The following is a 20616-nucleotide window of genomic DNA, read 5'->3' on the forward strand; positions in this document are numbered from 1 at the left end:
TTGTACCTAAGCTAGGTCCAAACCGGTTCTTGGTCTAGACTTCATCAGATCGTCGTTTTATCGAAAGTTGCGAGAGACACTCTTGGTTGTGATTGTACCAGATGTAAAAGACATGTCGGCCATGACCTAGGAGTGCCTGAACCACCTCATTGGAGAACCACCGCATAGCTTGAGTAGGTTTGTGCACCAATCAGTGCCAAAGTTTTACTCTTCTCGATATATATGTATTTGCTTATTCTTTTAAGATTGTCGAATGATATCAAGGCTCTTGCTTTTCGTAATATATATGTATTTGCTTATGCTTTTAAGATTATCGTCGCATCAAACGATGCCAAGGCTTCTGCTTTCTGCAATATATAGGAATTTGCTTATGGCTTTTAAGATTGTCATTGCATTAAATGATACCAAGGCTCTTGCTTTTCCCAATATATATGTATTTGCTTATACTTTTAAGATTAGTGTCGCATCGAACGATGTCAAGGCTCTTACTTTTCGCATATATATATATCTATATCTATATCTATATATATATATATATATATATATATATATATATATATATATATATATATATGCTTATGCTTTTAAGATTGTTGTTGCATCGAACGATGTTATGGCTCATGTTTTTTCTCATATGCATATATATATGTATACATATGACAATCACGTCGAATGATGTCAAGGCTCCTGCTTTCTATAAATATATATGTATTTGCTTTCTGCAAGTTATTTAGTTCAGTTTCTCTCGCCAAACATTAAATATACTTTTATTTACGCCACCGCGCTACATCGCACAAACTTCTGCTTATATTATATATAGTTGTACATAAATGAGCATTCAAATGGAGATCAACTTCTATCACCAAATGTGATTCTATATGTCACTCATCGATCAAGATTTTGATTGACGAATGAATTTCCTATTGAAAATGCTTTGCTCTTTCATAAAACCTCTTTTTCGTAAAAACCTAAGTGACTTGAGTATGGCCTATCTAAGGCCTAAGGTTTCAACGAACTATGATAGATGCAAAGTATGCACAACAGTGCACATCTATCCCCAAGTTAAGCATAACATGTTCTTCATTAAAGAGAGAAAGTGATGTCGAAATTTATGAAGAGATGCTCGTCGAGCTTAAAAGAACGAAACGTTTTTTCCATCAAAGAAATGAAGTGCTACCAGAATTTCTGAAAGAAGCTCAATAAGCTTAGAAAGGGCATAGCACGTACTCCGTCACACAGAGGAGGTGCTGCTGAAATTTTGACAAGTACTTTTTACGAGTATAAAGGGTCATCACGCTTCCTCTGTTAAGCAGAGGAAGTGATGTCAAAATGTTTATCAAAAGGCTTGCCTGGACTAGTTTGAATGACACGATGATGTCCCTATTGTCGAAACCTTGTCGGAATGGCTCATTCCGCCTTCGCCTGTAAGGGCACCCTACTCGTAAGGGTTGGTGCACCAGAGTAGTTGTTGCACCTTAACTAGGCCAAGTACTTATCGCAGCTACATACACCGAGCAGTCGATTCGATATGATCGTGGTATATGCATGCTCATGTGAAACACTGTTATACAACTAGACTTATAAGGGCTGGAGTGCTAGAGTTCGTAGTCCACTCGAAAGAGGTGAAGTGCTTATGAAGGTCATAGACGCCGAGAGCAGAGTCATGCATGCATATGAATAAAACTTAATGATAGTCCCTTAACCACACATTTGGACCGTGCTTTAGAATAACTGAATGGGGTTGGGGTACATATTTTCTTAGTGCAGAACACACTGGTTGCCTGAGTGGCATTCAAATGTCCTATAAAGAATGGTTATGTTGCAGAACCCCTTCAAGACTATTGCTCACCATGGAAGATGGTGATGGTATACCCCGCGAGTGACATATATTTATCATGAACCAAAGAGTTCAAGGGATCTCCCGTTACTCAAGAGGTTTGTAAGAGGATTGAACCCCACTAATGGAGTAGAGGTTGCATCTAAAATGTCCTTGTGGGGTTATCCTGGTAGGAGTTATATTGCTCCACCATGGACAGGGTCATCAGGTGATCATACATATATTTTGTATTTTATTCATACTATTTTATGCATGATCCAATGAAAATTTGTATTAAAAACTCATTCTTATTAGTGTTTTTGAGAAACTGCTTAGAAATTGAAAATATAGGTAAAATCACATGTTTTCAAGGTCTTTCCTGCGTTTTTCAGAGTTTTAGTTAGTTTAGAAATTTTCTAATGTGTAGTCCAACTAGATTAGAAGTGTATTAATTAATTTTAGTTTGTTTAGAAGTATTCCTTTTTGAAAAACATGTTTTTAGAGGAAGACCCTTTGTAGAATTTTTGAAAATTATCTGGACTTCTATAGAAATTGTGTAACCCTAATTTATTTTTTATAAATAGTATTGTTTCAGTTGCAGCCCACGTTTTTGCCTTCAGAGAAAATGCAAGCCTCTATCTTCCTCCCCCCTCTTCTCTTCTTCACCCGTTTCACTCTTGGTCGGTTCCTCCCTCGGTTCTTTCTTTCCCTTTTATTTTTTCTTGCTTCTAATCTCTGCTATCGTCGACTTCTCCTTGTCCCCATTGTCAGAGGTACGTGCAGCTCGAAGGTAAGACCACCTTCTTTTTCTCAACCCCTCCGTCAAAAATGGATTTGAAGGTATATTTTTTTTCTCCATCTCTCCGTAGTTTCATAGTTTTAGTTTCTACATGTAGTTTATCACATCATTGCATATTCATTGCATATAGATTAGATTAGTTTTATTTTTATCATCTGAAAATATAAAAAAAAAATAAAATAAAATAGCCTAGTTTAGTTTACTTGATTTTCTTGATTTTTTTGCGTAGAATGATAATATTTTATTCAAATTGATAGATTTAGCATAGAATACTTTCATGTTTTCATGAGTTTTAATTCAATTTATGTCAAATCTAGGTTAAATTTAGTTTAGATTAAGTTTGTTTTTACTTTTGGTATTAACTAGATTTAATTCATCTATATTTTTGAAACATCCGATTTAGGAATAGTTAATTATTTTGTTTATTTAGTAAATCCAATTCACGTTAATTCAACTTTTTTCTTCTTTTTTTGATCAGTTAGATTAATTTGGATCTTAATTTAACATCATTAGGAATTAGGTTATGTTAAATAGATTAACTTAAATTCATCTTATCCGGATTTCCTTTTTCATTATCAATTATCATTTTTTTGATAAATTTGGTTATTAGTTGATTTAATTAATTATTTTTTTGTGTAATTTATGATTCACGTTTTAGTTTTGTTTCTACGTTAATTAGATCAGCTTTAACTTATTTTAATTTTATTAGATTATTACAAATTAGTTTATATTAAAATCGTTTTAGCTGATATTCCTTTCTTTATTCAACTACTCATTTTTTTAGAATAATTTAAATTATGTTCGTAAAACGTGATTAGCTATAGATTAATTTCCATTTTCAATTTAGTTAGAGTTTAGTTTTAAATTTAGTCACATCAGTAGTTAGTTTTAATTTTAATTTTAATTTTTCATATAGATCTAGTTTTGTAAAAATTCAATAGTCGGTTCATTGTTACGTTGATTTCATCGTTTAATTAGTTACATTAAATGCATTAGATTAGTTTTCCATAATTTAATTCGTTAATTTAGTCTGTAGTGTAGTTTATTTGATTCAAGTTATTAAGTTAGTTCAGACATTGATTCAGTCTTGCATGGATTAGATAATTTAAACATTAGCCAATTTGTGCTTTTCTTCTTTTTATTAATGAATAATTAAATAGGTTAGTAGGTTAGCTTTTATTTTATTTCCAAATTTTGTCATTAGCTTACATTCATAATTCGTACAACATATAGTATTTATTAGATTCATTTAGTTTATTTTTAGTTTTTGTCTTTTAGTAGTTTGGTACATAAATTAGTTCTTGATTGTTAGTTAGTTAGTTTTGTCATTTTGTCATTGAGTGATTTAGTTTGTTACATATTAGTTCATATTTGTTACATGTATTTAGTTTATTATTAGTAGTTAGATTCTTGTTTTTGTGATTTTTTTTTAATTAACATTGATTTTTGTCTAGTTTCTCTGTATTTTGTTCTTGTTTTGTGATTTTGTTTTGCAGGGAAGCGATTGATCGTGTGTTAGGCCCTTAAAAGTACTCCTAAAGAGCTCTTCGAGTTTCCCAAAAGGCCTTTCAAGCCCTTAGGAGAGTTATCCATCAATCAATAAAGTTTGAGAACAAGAAAAAGAGGAAAGCAGTGAAGATAAAAGGGACTAGAAGCTGAGCATTGAATACCCTTCTTCTTTTATTTTTAGCTTAGAATTTATTTTATTTATTTTATTTATTTGATTCATTGAGTTTGTAATAAGGCCACTTAATTATTTTTATTTGTTTAAGCCCTCCGCAGAGGACCGCACTCTTAGTTAATTAATTCTTTTATTTTTCAAGACAATAAAGAGTAGCTTAGTTTTCTATGAAATACAAAGTGTTTCTGTCGTTCCCTAAGATCGACCCGAACTCCACCACTCGTGTGAACTGGTTTTTAGTATTTAGTGTTTGACTTTCACAGTGTTTTATTGAAAATATTATTTTAAAAATCTATTTCATAAAACTTACACCATCAAGCCTTTGAGGTATCTAAAATACATGGAATAATAAACCCCCAGTTGGCTTCGTTTGACGCAAAAAATAAGTTTTCCTACGTACTAGGGGGTGAACGAGTTAATATCGAAATAATGCATTTGTTCTAGGTTCAGCGATATATGAATGAATGAACATTGTTTTGATGATTCTTGCATAACCTTGTGGAAGATGTTGAGATCAGTATACTACTGGATCAATAGGGCAAAGACCCGTGTTGTATCTGCACGACTAAGCTAAGCTTGATGAGCTCTTGCTTGGATTCGTCGGATATGGATGTGCCAAGTCTTGAAGACTTGAGCTTAATGTTTAAATTGTGGCCCTAAAGAGGCTTTCGTGATATATGCCAAGTCGTGGATACTTGAGCTTGGATGTTTCAACCGTTGCCCTGTAGAGACTTTCACGATATATGCTAAGTCGTGGAGACTTGAGCAATCATTGTTCTGAATTATGGCCCTAAGTGGCTCAGTGTATTTTCACGAGTTTATACTTGATTTGAAGTTGAATGCTTTCCTACCAGACCAATGATGGTTCTGACCCTATTTAATGAGAAATACAGGTACTGAACCTGCAATGCGATATACGGAGCACGACAGCATCAAGTTCTAGGGTTTCTTCAGACAGTGTTGCACTGCTTCCTTTATAAAACCAGTTTCATAGAATACTGTTTTTCCAAGCAGTGATGTTGGAAATAAAAAACTCATTTTGATAAATGAAACACTTTGGTGGTTAGTGAGTGTTTGGTCACATACGTATGACTTGCCCGATGTTTTCTAAAATCGATGACTCATTATCGTATATTTTTGCTGTTAAAAACATTTTCTAAATTTCGCTATAAAAAAAAAAAAAGAAATCCATGAATTTTTGATCAAGTAATGTTTTAGAAATCCGAGGTGTTACACATATGGGTAGTGACATCATAGTATAAATTGTGCATATGGCATGGACTTTACTGTGAATACAATATGACATTTAATGAAATGCTTGTATGCTCTAATGAGAATGTTGAGCATTGGTTTTGAAAGAGAACCTTAGATATACTGAATGAGGTTGAGGTCCCCTGTATGATTAATGATGCACTGACCTATGGCCTTAATAAAGATATTCTCATGTTTGATATTTCTGGGTATACCTTGAGGAGGTATATGTTATTGGAAATCTTGGGTTTTGGGTACACCTTGTAGAGGTATATGTTACCAATCAACCCAAGCTACCTTGGAGAGGGTAGTGGTACACACTCCTGAGACCCTTTGTTTTTATGTGAGGGCAAGACATCTCACTTGGTTTCCAGATCCCAGAAGTTAGGGAATCAGACTACCAATGCGTCCTAGGTGGTATATCTTTGTTTCTAAAGAGTCTTACGATCGATCTGTTTGCTGTTGCTACTAGTGAAATTCCTTTCGGTCATGAACCGCCATAGTAGATGCCTTCTTAGTCAGGCCACTCGGTTAAATTAAAAGACAACATAATAAACAACGAGATTGGTTTGGGATGGGTTTAGGTCATACACCTCTCGTGTACCCTAGCGATATTAATACAAGATATAATGATGTGTTACCTGAGCAAATGCATGTTTTTGATATTGCAAATGTAGTTATGCAATTATTTCTGTGTTGAAAGCATGCCATTATTATCGTTCTTGTGTTATCATGAATGTAACTATCATAGTTGTTTAGATGATTGTTGTGTTATCCTGAATTTGATGGTTATAATTATTCAAATGAGTGCATGCTATTATGCTTGATGTGTTCTCCTGAATTGAACTTCTTATAGTTATTCTGTAAAACCTATCAATTTTTTAGGATTATAAATAAATAAAAAATATTTTATTCTTAAGTTGTAAATATGTTTCTAGCTTTTAAATTTTATTTATTGGTGTTTTACTTGTTAAATTGCTCATTTCTGGTCAATAAAGGTATAATTGGAATTTTTAGATTTTTTTTTTAACAATTAACTATTTAAAATATTCAATTTATAATTAAAACTATATACTTTAGCGAGTTATGACTTATCAAGGCGTGTTGAAAGTGTTTTAAGCTTAACTAGATGTATTTTGGAAGCTTGTAAAAGGATTTTGATCAAAAGGATAATTTGGTCATAAATAATTTAAGTGAATATTTTAATCAAATATAATTATTAATCATGGAATTTCTAAAACAATAGACTATTTAGAGTTAGAATAAATTATTTTGTTTTAGTGAAATGTAATATTTAATTTTGAAAAAAAAAGAAATAGATTTTTATTTTGGACCCGAAGTTCATACGAGTTTGGACCCAAATGGGTTGACCCAAATTAAATTTTAATGGAATTCTTTAATATCTAAAAAGAAGTAAATTATTCTTTTTATAATCTACAAATAATCTATGTAAGATATAAGATTTTATAAAATTATTTTAATATGAGATTTCTTTATAACCTGGTTTAGGGTTTAGAGTTGAATGAGACCCAAACTGGACCCAAGTTGGATCCGGTTTGGGAGGGCGCATAAGGGGTCTTTAGAGAGGCTGGTTGGGGCCAACTAGGGCACTTGGGCTCCTCTAATTTCCTTTTCTTTCTCAAGCTAGGGTCGACACCCCTTGCCCTCACTATTCTTCTTTGGTGGGTTTTAGAGAGAACACACTCTCTCACCCTTCTCATCTTCTTTCCCATAGCCGACCTCCACATTGTGTTTTTTGCCAGCATCTTCTTGGGATTTGTGCCATTCTTTAACCTCCATTGATTCCCCCATTGGTGAGTTTATATTCCCCTTCTTCGTTTCCTCAATCTCCTCTTCCTTTATTGTTTTTTTTTTTGGATTTTTTCTCATGGCTGACCCCTTGATATTGTCTTGGGATTTGTGCAAAATTTCAGCTGGATTCTTTGGAGTTTTTGCCTGATGTTGCAACATCTCCTTGAGGTCCCCATCCTCTTCTTCATCTCCTTCATCATCACCTTCGCTTGTTCATATTTTTTTGAGGTTTCTCTTCTAGCCAATTTCACCTAATTAAGTTTTCTTGAAATTTGTGCCTTATTCCCAGCATTGAGAATTGTGCACAACAAACCTACATTGTTTTTCCTATGCAGATATCACCATTAGCACCATCTCCATCATCACTACCTCGTTCTTCATCATTTTCCTCTCTTGATTATCGATTTCTCCAAGGAAATTGATTCCTCTTTGGAAAAATTGTGTGCCTTGGGAACTATGCAGCAACGCTGATTTCACTTGGGAATGTGTTCAGACCATGGAGTAGACCAGCCATAGTCGACCAGCACAGCCGTGCGGATTTTAGATTCTTTTCAGGTTGATTTGGAGGAAATCGCTCTACTTGGTCTCTAATTCGGGTTGTTTTGTGTGCGAAGATATATTTTGACACTACCTTGGGTTGCGTAAAGCATTGTAACACTCCCCATCAGCGGTGGAGCATCCCAGTTGAATAAATATTACTGTTTCTCTTTAGTGTTTCACGCGTACACCAAGTGTTTGGGGAATTGCCAAAGCAGCAATTCATTGCGGTTTTTGCGAAACCCCTTGGCTTTTTGGGTTTCACAACGTTACATTTTTGTACAAAGGTTGGATTCCTAACTGAACTCTATGAATGCATAATCAGGTTGTTTGGTAGCAATCTAGTGTATTTGTAACATTATGTTGAATGATACATGTAGCGTAGTATCATGTTTTTAAAATAATTTTTATTAATATTTTTTATAAAAAATATTTTTTATATTTTTCATTGCCGAGATTTTGTCGAAAAAATATGAGATTTATGATATTTTGCTGAAAAAAATGTTTGTCACTATGGTAGCAGCACTTGAAAATTTTGCACCAATGATGTGCTATTTTAAGAAAATCTAGACTGTTTGTCCTTGTCACAGATATTGGAAAATGATAAAAACTTGATAAAATCATAATAATTTCAAAATATCACTAATTGTAAGAATTGTCATGATATTTTATTTTCTTAATTTCTTGAGGTGCTGATGTTTTCCATGATTTTCCCACAAATTAAATTTTAATTTATGCAAGATTTCCTCTTGTCAAAAAAATTCCAACACCGACATTTATGACATTGTCCATATGTACGCAAGTTGAGACCCCTTAATAAATTAAAAAAAGTATGGTCAAATTAATCAACCAACAAAAAAAGTTGAGAGCTAAAAGAAAAAAAATAACTATTCCTTAAGCCCGATTTTCCATCAGCAAGGGAAGATACTCAAGATATGATAGGGAAGATACAAATTTGAAGGGAGGTGCCCACGAGGGCTCCTCCTGATCTGGTAGGGCCGACTTATGACGAGATGTAATGACTTTGAAACTCACGAGCACGTCCCTTGCCGTGAGGCTGAACTTGGGCATACCCCTTTGATAATAAAGGGGAGCTCGCCGAGAGCCGATGAACTCGACGACAATGTTGTCAGTATCGGTATCGGTATTGGTTTCGTCCCTGAATCGTTTGGCCAACGATTCTCAATGATCTCCTAGAAAAAAGTTGAGTGAGGTAGAGAGAGAGAGAGAGAGAGAGAGAGTTCAAATTTGTAGAGGTGTTGGGTTTACCCTGGGAAAGCGGCCAAGCCCATCTTTGCAAAAGGTGGGCTTCTTTCCCACGGGTGATGAAACGAACAGGCCCAAAGGAAAGCACCCGTGAAACCCACGTTTTCCATACAATGCAATAGGTTTCGTATGAAAATGGGGTCAATAAAAGGAGGGAAAAAAATGCCATCATTCTTCAAAGGATTCCGCGTATTAGACTTTGACAATTTAACAAGAGGTTTTAGCATTCAAAATCCTTTGCCATATCGCTAAGGATGTGGCTCTTCCAACATGAAAATATCATGACGCCCTAAGATAGGTAATACTCAACAGACAAATAACTTTAAAAGTCTAACCTACACCCCATTGCTAAAGCTGGCTGCCATATGTGGCACTGTTAAATCTTTCTTTCCAAGATCATTTTGATTTTATATTGTTCAACCGTAATCATCCTTCAGGTCACTTTTTCTTTTTATATTTACAAGACCAAAGACCTAGCCGTGTTGACTCCGTTTGATGTACTTTTGATACAGCTTAAAACTCTGTGGGCTTACCCCTTGCTCCCAGGGAGTCACCACATTTTGGCTTGCGTAAGGAGTGTGTAAAACCCATCGATGAAGTTGGGTGGGAAAGGTAAGTAAAAAAAAAATGTGTTTGGAAAGAGGCGAGGATAAGCCTCACCCTCCACATTTAGAGGGAGAGAGAGGGTTACCTTCATCCACCATGAGGATTATATAAGAGTCTTCATAGTCAATGTTTAGCCCAAACAATTCAATGAGAGAAAGTTTTTAAGAGTGATTGAGAGAATGGGAGGAGGATTACCAGAGCACGCGCCGCCACGAGGAGCCACCACCGTCCTCCTCTTATTTATCTCTCTCTCTCTCTCTCTCTATATATATATATATATATTTATATTTATATTTAAAGGTTGACAACCATGATTGCTGGCATGGCATGTTGTAGAAAGAAAACTGACAATATGTCCATGTTGTTGTAGAGAGAGAGAGAGAGAGCAACCTTTGTGCTGGGAGGTGGAGGTTAGGTTCTGCCCTAACCCCAACCCAGATATCGACAAAATCGACTCGGTCTGAGGGGTAAACTAGACCGTGTCGGGTCTATCGAGTCTTGAGTCGGTCTTGGTGTGACCCAGACCGAATCAGAATAAAAAAAATCTTGGTCAATTGAATCGGTTCAGATTGAATTGTACTGACTCGGTCGGATCGAACCGGTCTGGGTGTGAACCCAGATCGGGTCGGGTCTGACTAAGACTGACTCGGTCTAGGTCAGTTCAAATCGAGTCTGATCAACGAATCTTGAAACCCACTCAGTCGACTGAACCAAATAAAGTTGGGTCTGACAAGGTCATGGTTCCCTGTTTGGGTCTATATTGAACTAAACCATATCGAGTCAAGGTCCAGTTCAATCCAGTTGACCTGTATTGGTCCAAGTTAAACCAGATCCAGACAGAACTGAGTTTGGATTTAGTATAGAGCTGGATGAATCAATCTTGAATCTATATCATAAGTGGATCTAGATCTATTTCGAGACTAATCATATCAATTCTAGATTCAACATAAAGTTGGATTTGAGTCCAACCCATAGCTGGATGAATTAGTTCTGGATCCAGTCTCAGACTTCTAGATCAAGATCAAAACTAATTTCAGATTCAGTTTATAAAATGATAAAACAGTCCTTATATGTGCTCAATATCCAATTAAGTAAAACAAGCACAATTTTGCATTATGAACTTAGAATTGAGTGAGGTTTGATGCATTGTATTTATATCACAGAGAGAAATCTTCTTGTCTTACGGTTCTGGTCAAATTAAAAGCACAAAAATTAAGGTCTGGCAAGATCATATCAGGAGTATTTTAATAATTTTATCAAAATATAAATAATATATATATATATATATTAATATAAACATGCTTATGATCAGATTTTATTGTTATAACTACTTGAGACTCGATTGTGACTAGAGTGCATCATTTATATTCAAGATAAATAATATTATAAGTAATCTTAGTTGTGAATAAATTATGTTGTATTGCATGTTATCATTCGTTGTTATATATTAGCATATTTAGGCATATAACTTTTAAGTGTGCGCATGATATGCATATAATGACCATGCATAAGTTAATTTCAATGAGATAGTTGTATGTACATGTCGGTCGTGATATGTCATGCATATTTAAAAAAAAAAATCTTTTTGACAACATATATATGTTATAATAATCTTCGAATAACATGCATCGTGATGAGATTATGATTAGCCTTGAGTTTCTTGAGTTTAGTCTTGTCGTTAAATTTAAATTGAGATTAGCATGCTTAACCCCTTAAATCTCAAAATTGATGACCTATAGAAAGGGCTACTTGGTTCACTGCTAGAGTACAACCACCATGGAAAGTAGGGCACTAGTGATTTAATGATACAGAAACTCTACCTCGTTGCATGCTTAATATGATACAAAGTGTGAACCCTAACACGATTTTGAGATTAAGAATGAGACCCATCATGATTATTTCACGATGGAACTTGTAGAAGAACGAGTGAAACACGAGTTTGAAAGTAAGGTCAAGGTAACACACTTAAGATTTGACTTAGGGTTTTATATTCATACAATATCTAGGTCTCAAGACAATCATAGATAGTTTAAAGTCATTTATGGTTAATATGTATTATGAATCATGTTGAGTTTAAGCATGACCTCCGGACTAGCTACCGGTGAGGTTCTTCTTATTGTTTCATTGCAGTATTTGGTGATCTGAGGATCACTGAGAGGGTATGGTTCATAGTCTGGTTAACAATGTAGAATTTAGGTGTTATACACGGGTTGCTTTGCTTATATACGACTATGACCAATATAGCCGACCTAGTGTTATGATCTGTAGTGAGTGAGGGTTAGATGAAAAGAGTTAAGAAAAAATTTTAAAATATACAAACCTTGTGTCGTGTGTCGAAAACTAAACTTATATTAGGAGCTTAGAGTCAACTACAGTTATACGTTAAAGGCATTAATTGCATATAAATATTCTTTAGACTCACCTTCTTAAATAATTACAACTATAAGTTTTAAGTACATGAGCAAAGGCATGACATGATCAACTACTTCGATTGTACAATAGAGTTATTTGTTAGTTTTATTTTTTGTCATTCAACATTCATGTAATCTTTATGTTTGTATGTTATGAATAACGAACCTTATTAAAGAATGTGAGTCTATTAAAAAAAACTAATCATATTTTTTCTCTCATGAACTCTGTATAACTTTTTTCTCTGAAAAGTAATACCAATCTAACCTTGATTCTAGAGGTTAGGGATAGGAGTGTTAAAAGGTAATACCCATGGGATTTTAATCTTAATCGTGTGCCTTATCGGCTTAGGCCCCATGTCACTACGTGAAACCCCCACTTTATTTGGAACATAGTGGTTTTAACATGATAAACTCATAGAATGTGAAAATCATGATAAAATCACACTAGCTTCCCTACTTCCACTTCAATCATCACTTCGGTCTCCATTTTGCTTCCTGGTAACTATGGGGAATTTGAGAAAAGTTTGTGACTTGATTTAGAACAACCCAGCAACCACTCTCTCAAATTCTAAATGGTTGGTAGGAGCTGTCAGTTCAATAAGTGGCGGGGGTCTGCCTAACTCCACCTTGCCTTTTAAAAAATAAAAGAGAACGGAATATTTATAAGAAAAAAAATCCATGCTTTTCGGATATCTACGGGGAAGGGTGCTCCTAAGGAGATTGCAGACAGAATCACCTCAAGAACAATTCAAATGAAAAACATGTCACCCTTTTTTCAAGTTCCGGGATGACATCATGATTTTCGTAGATATAAACCCAATCTAATTACTGGCTAAAACAAACAGCCAAAAAAGTTTTTTTTGCAAATATTCTTTTTTTTTTTAACTCAATTAAAAATACATAAAAATTATCAAGATATTTACAAAAAATTAGAAAGTACTAGGTATTTACAATTGGAGTCTCGTGTGCATAACGGGTTAAGGGGCATACATACTGAATTATAACAAATAAGGGACATATGATCTTTCATGAGAATGAGGATTATCCTCACTGCTTTTTCATTACCATTAGGACCCTTCAAAAATCATAGTTTTACGTTGTTTTGTGCTCTTAGCCGTTGGATGTGTTCATCATTTTTTACTCAATAGAGAATATATAATTGATTATGCATTTTTATGCTCAAATGCTTTTAAAGAGGTAAAAAAATCAATGGTTGATATTACTAAAATTTTATGATAAAAAATTTACATTTTTACATCAAATCAATTTGAAACCCAGTTTATTTTTTAATATATAAATAATGATAACACATCTAACCGTTCAGATCAAGCATAAAACACTTGCATAATTTTTTGAGGGTCTAAACTGTGACCAAACGAAAAAGGGGTGCAGGATGATCCCCGTCCTCATCTTTCACAACCCAAGTAGTCCGTAACACAAATAAGATCGATTTAGGCCTTGACCTTTATGATCAAATGTTACTCAGCTGGTGTTTGTACCAAACCAACCTAGCGAACAACTTAGATGTCAATTAAACAGCTCCAAATTAAGTTTTTGAGAAACAAAATTCTAGCCCCAAAGGGGTTTGGCATAGTGGGATGGGGCCGAGGCCGTTAGGTGGGCAGTATAGTTTCAAATTTCATAGGCGTAAGCCGAAGAGTGATGACTCCCTGAACAAGGGTTAAGCCTATGGAGTTTTATCCTACCAGGACAGCAACCGTAATTATGGCAGGCAGAGCCGATTCTTAGGGATGGCAATGGATGGGGGGAAATGGAGCCCCACCCCGCCTCACCCCGTTTGGACTGGGGATGGAGGACATGAAATGAAGAATAAACCGGGGATGGAGGTTAAAATCAAAACCCGTGCGAGAATAGAGGTAGGGATGAACTTACTCTTGCACCCGCCCTGCCCCATCCCCAATTCTCATTAAGGAAACTACTATTATACCTTTATACATATTATAAAATCATATATATATATATATATATATATATATATATATATATATATATATATATATATCCTACCATAAAACCCTTTCTCAAATCTCTCATCTCTTTTTCCTCTGCTGTGTGAGTTCTTATTTCTCTCTTCTCCTTCCTCTCCTTTCTCTAACGGTAGAAGGCGGCATCGGCGGAAGGACTGAGATCATTTGGATGGGGAATGGAAGACATGAAACAGGTTATGGACCGGGGATGAAGGTTAAAATCAAAACCTGTGTGGTTATAGAGACGGGGATGGAGGACAAAATTTTGAGACAGAATGGAGATGGAGACCTTGTCTCCCGCACCCACCCCGGTCCAATGTCATCCTTACTGATTCTGGCGTCAGTTTCTCCGTGCAAATATAAAAAAACAAGTCTAAAGTTTTTGGCAAAAAACACTCTTTCCTTTGTGTGAAAAAACTTTCCAAAGAAACCTTAATTTTGTGCGGCTGATTGATGAAGACTTGATAATTGGATTTTTCCCACCACTTAAACCATAGTGACAACTATTGGCAATTTTTTTAAAAAACACGACCAAAACGTGAGACATTGCCTAGCCGATGTAAATGTAAATTTCAGTAAATATCACCAGAAATTATTTTTTTCTGATTATTAAAATTTTCTCCCTATGTAAAAATTTGTTTTCTATTATTCTAATTATTTTTTTGCCAAAAAATATGAGAAAATAAACTTTCGTCACTATGCTTAAAACCAAGTCCTACTTGTTTTTAATTCTGTCCTTGTCAGAATTGAGTTCAAACTCTAATTGAGACTTCCAACCATAATTGGTCCAGGCTCCCTTATCAGCTCTGCTCCCTAATGATGAATTGCAGTGATCTTAATCTTTTTTATGATGCGGAACCCTCGCCTAGAATCGGGTCACTTAATGGGCTGGCCCCCCGTGAGGTAAACCACGGTTTGGGTAACCGACACCCAAGCCCTTAGGGAGCCCATCAGTTAAAGGCACTCGCACACCTGGTGGGAGTCGAACCTGGGATGAAGGGATCATCAGCAGCACCTTCTCCCCAGGCCCTCTGCCACTCGGGTGTAAATTGCAGTGATCTTAATCTGATGCAACTGCATATTTACCCATGCATAAATAGGTTTTGTGACAACCTTTTGCCGTGTGAAAAAACAGACCCAATACAAGCTTGCTGCAACCTGTAAAAACTTGCCAATTATCAAAATATTTCTCCTTTTTTGTTAATTTTAAAACCACCCTGACTTTGTTCACATAGCACCAAGGCAAGATTGGCTTGATTTTTCTACCCTATCACTAATATTCAAGTTTTATATGCAGTGACCCCATTGTTTAGCAAAGTTATCCAACCACTGTCAGGTACATTTTGCAGAAAAACACATTGAATTTCAATCTTCTTACATGAGTGGCGTAACTGCCAGTAGTATCAAGTGTTATTTTACATGGTACTCAAATATTTTTTATGAGGTACCAAAGCGAGGGAAAACCCTAGGTGGGGGGGCCCACGACCACCCTGCCTTATATGGTACGCAAATATTTAAAAACATGAAAATTCAGGATAATACTAGATAAACTTAATAATTCTTGTTCAACAAGAGGTATGGCATGCCAATCCAAAGACCCCTGTCCATGTGAAGACTCCAGTTCACTTCAGTCAAGAATTCATTGATTCAAAGTTCAAACAGGTATGCATAAAACATGGCCGAGCAACCAAGTCCTGTATTTCTGAACCTAATTGCTGATCAAGTACACTAGCAAATATAAACAATGTGGATTGTACTCAAAAGAAAAAATCAATGAATTTTGCCATCATATCTACTCAAACTAGGTATATGCACAAGAGCGCATTGTGCCAAGGTGATTAGCTTACAACATGCATGTGTGCATGAAAACAAATTACCAAAAACAACAACTCTTGATTACATGCACAAAAAGGCCCAAAATTCTAAGTAATATCTTTAATTCCTGATATAAGTTCAACATACAGCAGAAATGCATAATTCTTGCAATAGTGCTCTGTTCTAAACATGTTTCAGGTTGTTCAATTAAACTGTTCAAGCTAGAACGCATGTTTGTAAGCAGCACAAAAAGTGGAAAATGAAGCATTGAAGAAAGCTCCAGACGGCCACATGCCAAGCTCATTGTACCACGTCAATATTTTGTTGGACACCAACAGCCACAACTATATTACTTCCCAGTTTCCACATAGCAGGGAATCAAATTTTGGACCATAATAGATTCAATTAAAAAAAAAGTTGTCATATATCTTTTGGGATGGTTATGAGATTAAAAGTTTAACCCAAGTACACCACCAAAGAAAAAGAAACAACTGGTTTGGCTATCACTACAGATGTAAAAATCTATCTATTACATTATCACCAATTCAATTTTAAGTTTTTTTTTTTGCAAGCTGTAAGCATGCATGGCATCAACATATAACCATTTCATAGCATCGACACACAAGGTAACCACAACTTATTCGGTTATTCCCCTTCTACTATGCGAGGTCTAGAAAAATTAAAGCAGAAACATGATTGCCACCATATTTTCTAATCAAAGACAAGTTCACAACTCGTTATCCAAGTTTTCCTTCAAAATAAGAGTATACTTCGACGAACTAGGACTCCTTGAGCCTCTTCTCAGCTTCTTCCATTTTTCGTATCTCCTTATGATATATACAGACAAAATATACGCACCTGTAGGAAAAATCATAAAATGTCATATTTGTGGACAACATGCACTAAATGAGACCCAAATAAGTATGATGCCACCTACCAGTAGAGAAAGCATGCAGCTATGCAAAGGATGGCATCCCTTTGAGATTTGAAGACCTGCATAACAAGAAAAGATGGATTCAATTTATAGATCTGGCAATGTTAAGGTAGTTTATTATGAGTGCCATGTCAACAAATGGTTTCATCTTCCCCAAAATCATCAAGAACTCTTGAGTGATATCTGACAGTATGAGGATTGAGCTAAGACACTGATATTTTCAGCATTAAGGAAATGGGAGAGCCTAATGTGATTCTGAGAATCCAGATTGTAAGACAGAAGGGTGGATTAATCTTTACCCAACCAAGTTACATCGAGAATTGTTGTATGACCACTTAGTTTTATTCTTTTCTTAACAAAATTTGATGACTTGCTTTTTCTTTTTCTAAAAAAACCTTGATGACTTGCTTTTCCTTTTTCTTTCTCTTTTTCCCAATCATAACAGTGTGTTCCACGTAATGAATGAATTTTTTTTATGATAAAGGAAAACCCCCACCTAGAAGCGGGTCACTCACCTTAGGAGGTAAAACTCCGGGTTGAGGACACGACCACCCAGCCTTAGGTGCCCCAACAGTAATAAAGCAACGGCAGGGCCCCATGCGCCAGCAGGATTCGATCCCGGGTCTTCAGCTTGACACAGGACCGCCCTGACCACATGGGGTAACCACCGTGGTGGTGAATGTAACTTATGTTTTACTATGTTGGGAGTAATCTGCATCATTGATTGATAAGCGCAAACATGTTACACGTTTAATCCCTCAGTATCCTAATTGAAGAGTTCTCCCTTCAACATACTACTTGAGAAACGGCCGCTACTTCATCCTTTACATTGAATCAAAGCAAAACTAAACATCTGTGTTTTATTGTATAGTGAAAACTTCATCCAGTTAAGTCCTTCCACACCAAATAAACAAGCACTGCTCGATATGCTTTCTAGTCGCAGCATTTCTTCAAAATTCAATGAACACCACGATTCTCAAGCCAATTTCAACGGTGACAACACATCCCATTCACACCAAATTGATGAACAGATGAGCGAAAATTGCAAAACGAAAGAAAAATAACCCCCCCCCCCCCCCCCCCCCAATCCACAGCTAAAATCAAACAGTCCCTATTACTATCTTAAGCTCGATATGCTTTCTAATCGCAACATTTCTTCAAAATTCAATGAAAACCACGATTTTCAAGCCAATCTCAACGCCGAAAACGCATCCCACTCACACCAAATTAATGAACAGATAAGTGAAAAATAGAAAAACGAAACAAAAAAACAACCCTCCGTTCCACGCAGCAAAAATCAAACAGTTTCGATCGCTCTGCTAAGTTCGACAACGGAATCCGAGACACGAACGAAGAAACAAGTTCTCACCGTTCTTTCGTATCGATCCCTCTCGTCGGCGGTGCAGATCTCGGATTCACAAGACAGACGGTGCTCCTTCTTCCAGTAGATATCTGCAAAATACGATCGATGCCCACAAAAAATTAGACTCGAAAGAAGCATCTCGATGCGACCAATCTTTTTTTCTTTTTTTCTGAATGATCTCAACGCGACCAATCTCAACAACATTCATTTGATTCAACGCCCAAAACGAATTCGAATTGGTGTCGTTCCCGCGAATTCCGTTCGCGAATAAAAGAGCGAAAAAAGAGAGAAGGAAAGGAAGAATTTGAGGAGGAAGGGTGACGAACCCATGAGTTGGAAGAGGGAGAAGGGAACGATGGCAATCGATGGTTGAAGCAGAAACGACGTCAAGGAGACGATCTGGTTCTTGATGAGATTGGGAGATGGCAGCGTCAGAAGGGTCGCCAGAAACGCCTCCACCGCCACCACGTACGTGAGTATCACCCACTGCAGAGCCATTCCCAAACCTCTCTCTCTCTCTCTCTCTCTCTCTCTCTCTCTCGACTTCCTCCTTTCTTCTCCGGTTTTTGGACAAGTTAGCGAGACTTCTTCCTCCTTTCTTCTCTCGTTTTTTGACAAGTAAGCGATGATGGTAACGGACTCCGGACTGAACTACCAGACTGCCGCTAACGGATCGGGTATGACCTGATTCTGACTCATACCGAATCCGATAGGGTCAAGATTTGGTTACAAAGAAGGAGGTCCCATTAACTATCCGGGTCGCACTCATGAGGTCCGATTATTAAATAAGTCGGATATGGTTTATGAAATTTTATACCAAACCTGGGTCCGACCGAGTTCCAATTAAGATCATCAAATTTTCATATAAAAAACTTAAAAACAATATTTTACTGGGTACGAACTGGGTCTGGTTTGTGTAATTTTTATCGGATAGTTTTTGCTATGAAAAATCTGATCAGATTTGAATCTGAATCCGATCCTGCATCACTTATCCAGATTTCGGTTTGGATCCACCTATTTTAGCATAGGTCCGACCCGTTGACACCCCTAGGCTCAGTGCTTCATGTTCCTGGACCCACAGTGAAAGCTGCATCTCAAAGATACGCCGACACAAGGACACGGAATGTTAGTGGAAAATTAGAAAATTTTTGTCAAAAAGTAGAAGACGAGGACACTGATTTTTTTCATTTTTTAATCAATAAAGACTATTTGTGATATTAATATTTAAAATATTTTATTAAAATATTATTAAAAACTAAAAAACATTATATATAATTAGAAAATATTCGTGTGAATTTGTGTCAGCGTGTCTGCTTGTGTGACCAGGTGTATACAACCAAAATGGCGTGTCCTTGTGACAGGGTTCAGATGGAAATAAGGCCAACCGGTACCTCGATATTGGTTAGGTTTTAGGGTTCTTGACAAGGTCAGTCAGGTGACACGTCAAAACACTTTTTTCTAGCCTTTCATCACACTACAAACAATTGGGGCTAAAAAAAAACTGATGTCATCATTACACAAAGATGAAGGCTGTAGACTGTGATGACTTCAAGATAAAAAAAAATTGTGTTTTGACGTATCACCGGTGGAGTTCTTGATCGGATACTTTGCTGGGAAAATTCATATCTTAACAAGACATGTACAGCTTTGTGTTATTATTCATAAACTAGAGTGTATGCATATTTTGTGCAACTAGAAAAACATATAAGATCAGGACTCGACTTTAGGGTAGAACCAGAAATAAGAAGAGCTGTACATGGATTGGCTAATGCTCAGATCATAAAGAGCACATTATGTTAGATCTAGGATACTTGCAGAAGAGCGGACCAATGGTTGAATGTGAGCAGTTACACATGGAATCGTCAAGGACAGAAGGTTAGATTACATCATTTTGTCTTTCACTGTTTGTTTCTTGTTTTTCAGAAACTTATGAATTTATGCACTTGCATGCTGAAGCTGAGCGTTTTTTGCTCATGCCGACATCGTGGCCATCCGATTTGCATTTTAAAAAGCTCAAAATTCAACAAAACCAGGTGGCATTCATCCAAAATGCAAACAGACGGCGACGAGATGTCGGCATGAGCAAAAATGCTCATGTTCAGCATGACCTGATCTGTTTCCCTTGCATGCATATCAATTCTGACTTTTAAGACTTTTTTGTAATCCTAAAAGAGGTTAGAATAGAACATGTCTAATAAAGAAATCCTTTCAACCCAAGAGATCTAAAGAAGATATGACCTTTGGAGTGGCCTTCCAACAGTTGTCTTATGGCTATATCTTTACACATTCTCATTCATAAAATAGGTTTAACAAGTTAAGCCCAAACTAGATTTTTCA

At 36.1% G+C, this 20616-nt stretch overlaps 1 protein-coding gene across 1 annotated transcript; it reads right to left on the reverse strand.

Annotated features, from left to right (window-relative positions):
- Positions 1–16665: 16665 nt before the first annotated feature.
- On the reverse strand, positions 16666–18787 carry LOC149846632 (uncharacterized). Its single transcript, XM_089996466.1, has 4 exons — positions 18606–18787; positions 18286–18368; positions 16920–16975; positions 16666–16840 (listed from the first exon to the last, which is right to left on the reverse strand). Exons 1-4 carry the CDS (start codon positions 18775–18777, stop codon positions 16762–16764), a joined length of 390 nt encoding a protein of 129 aa, XP_089852592.1. The 5' UTR covers positions 18778–18787; the 3' UTR covers positions 16666–16761.
- Positions 18788–20616: the final 1829 nt, after the last annotated feature.

The sequence above is a fragment of the Nuphar pumila genome, chromosome 2 (genome assembly GCF_984573655.1).
Source record: "Nuphar pumila chromosome 2, dmNupPumi1.hap1.1, whole genome shotgun sequence".
Classification (NCBI taxonomy): domain Eukaryota; kingdom Viridiplantae; phylum Streptophyta; class Magnoliopsida; order Nymphaeales; family Nymphaeaceae; genus Nuphar; species Nuphar pumila.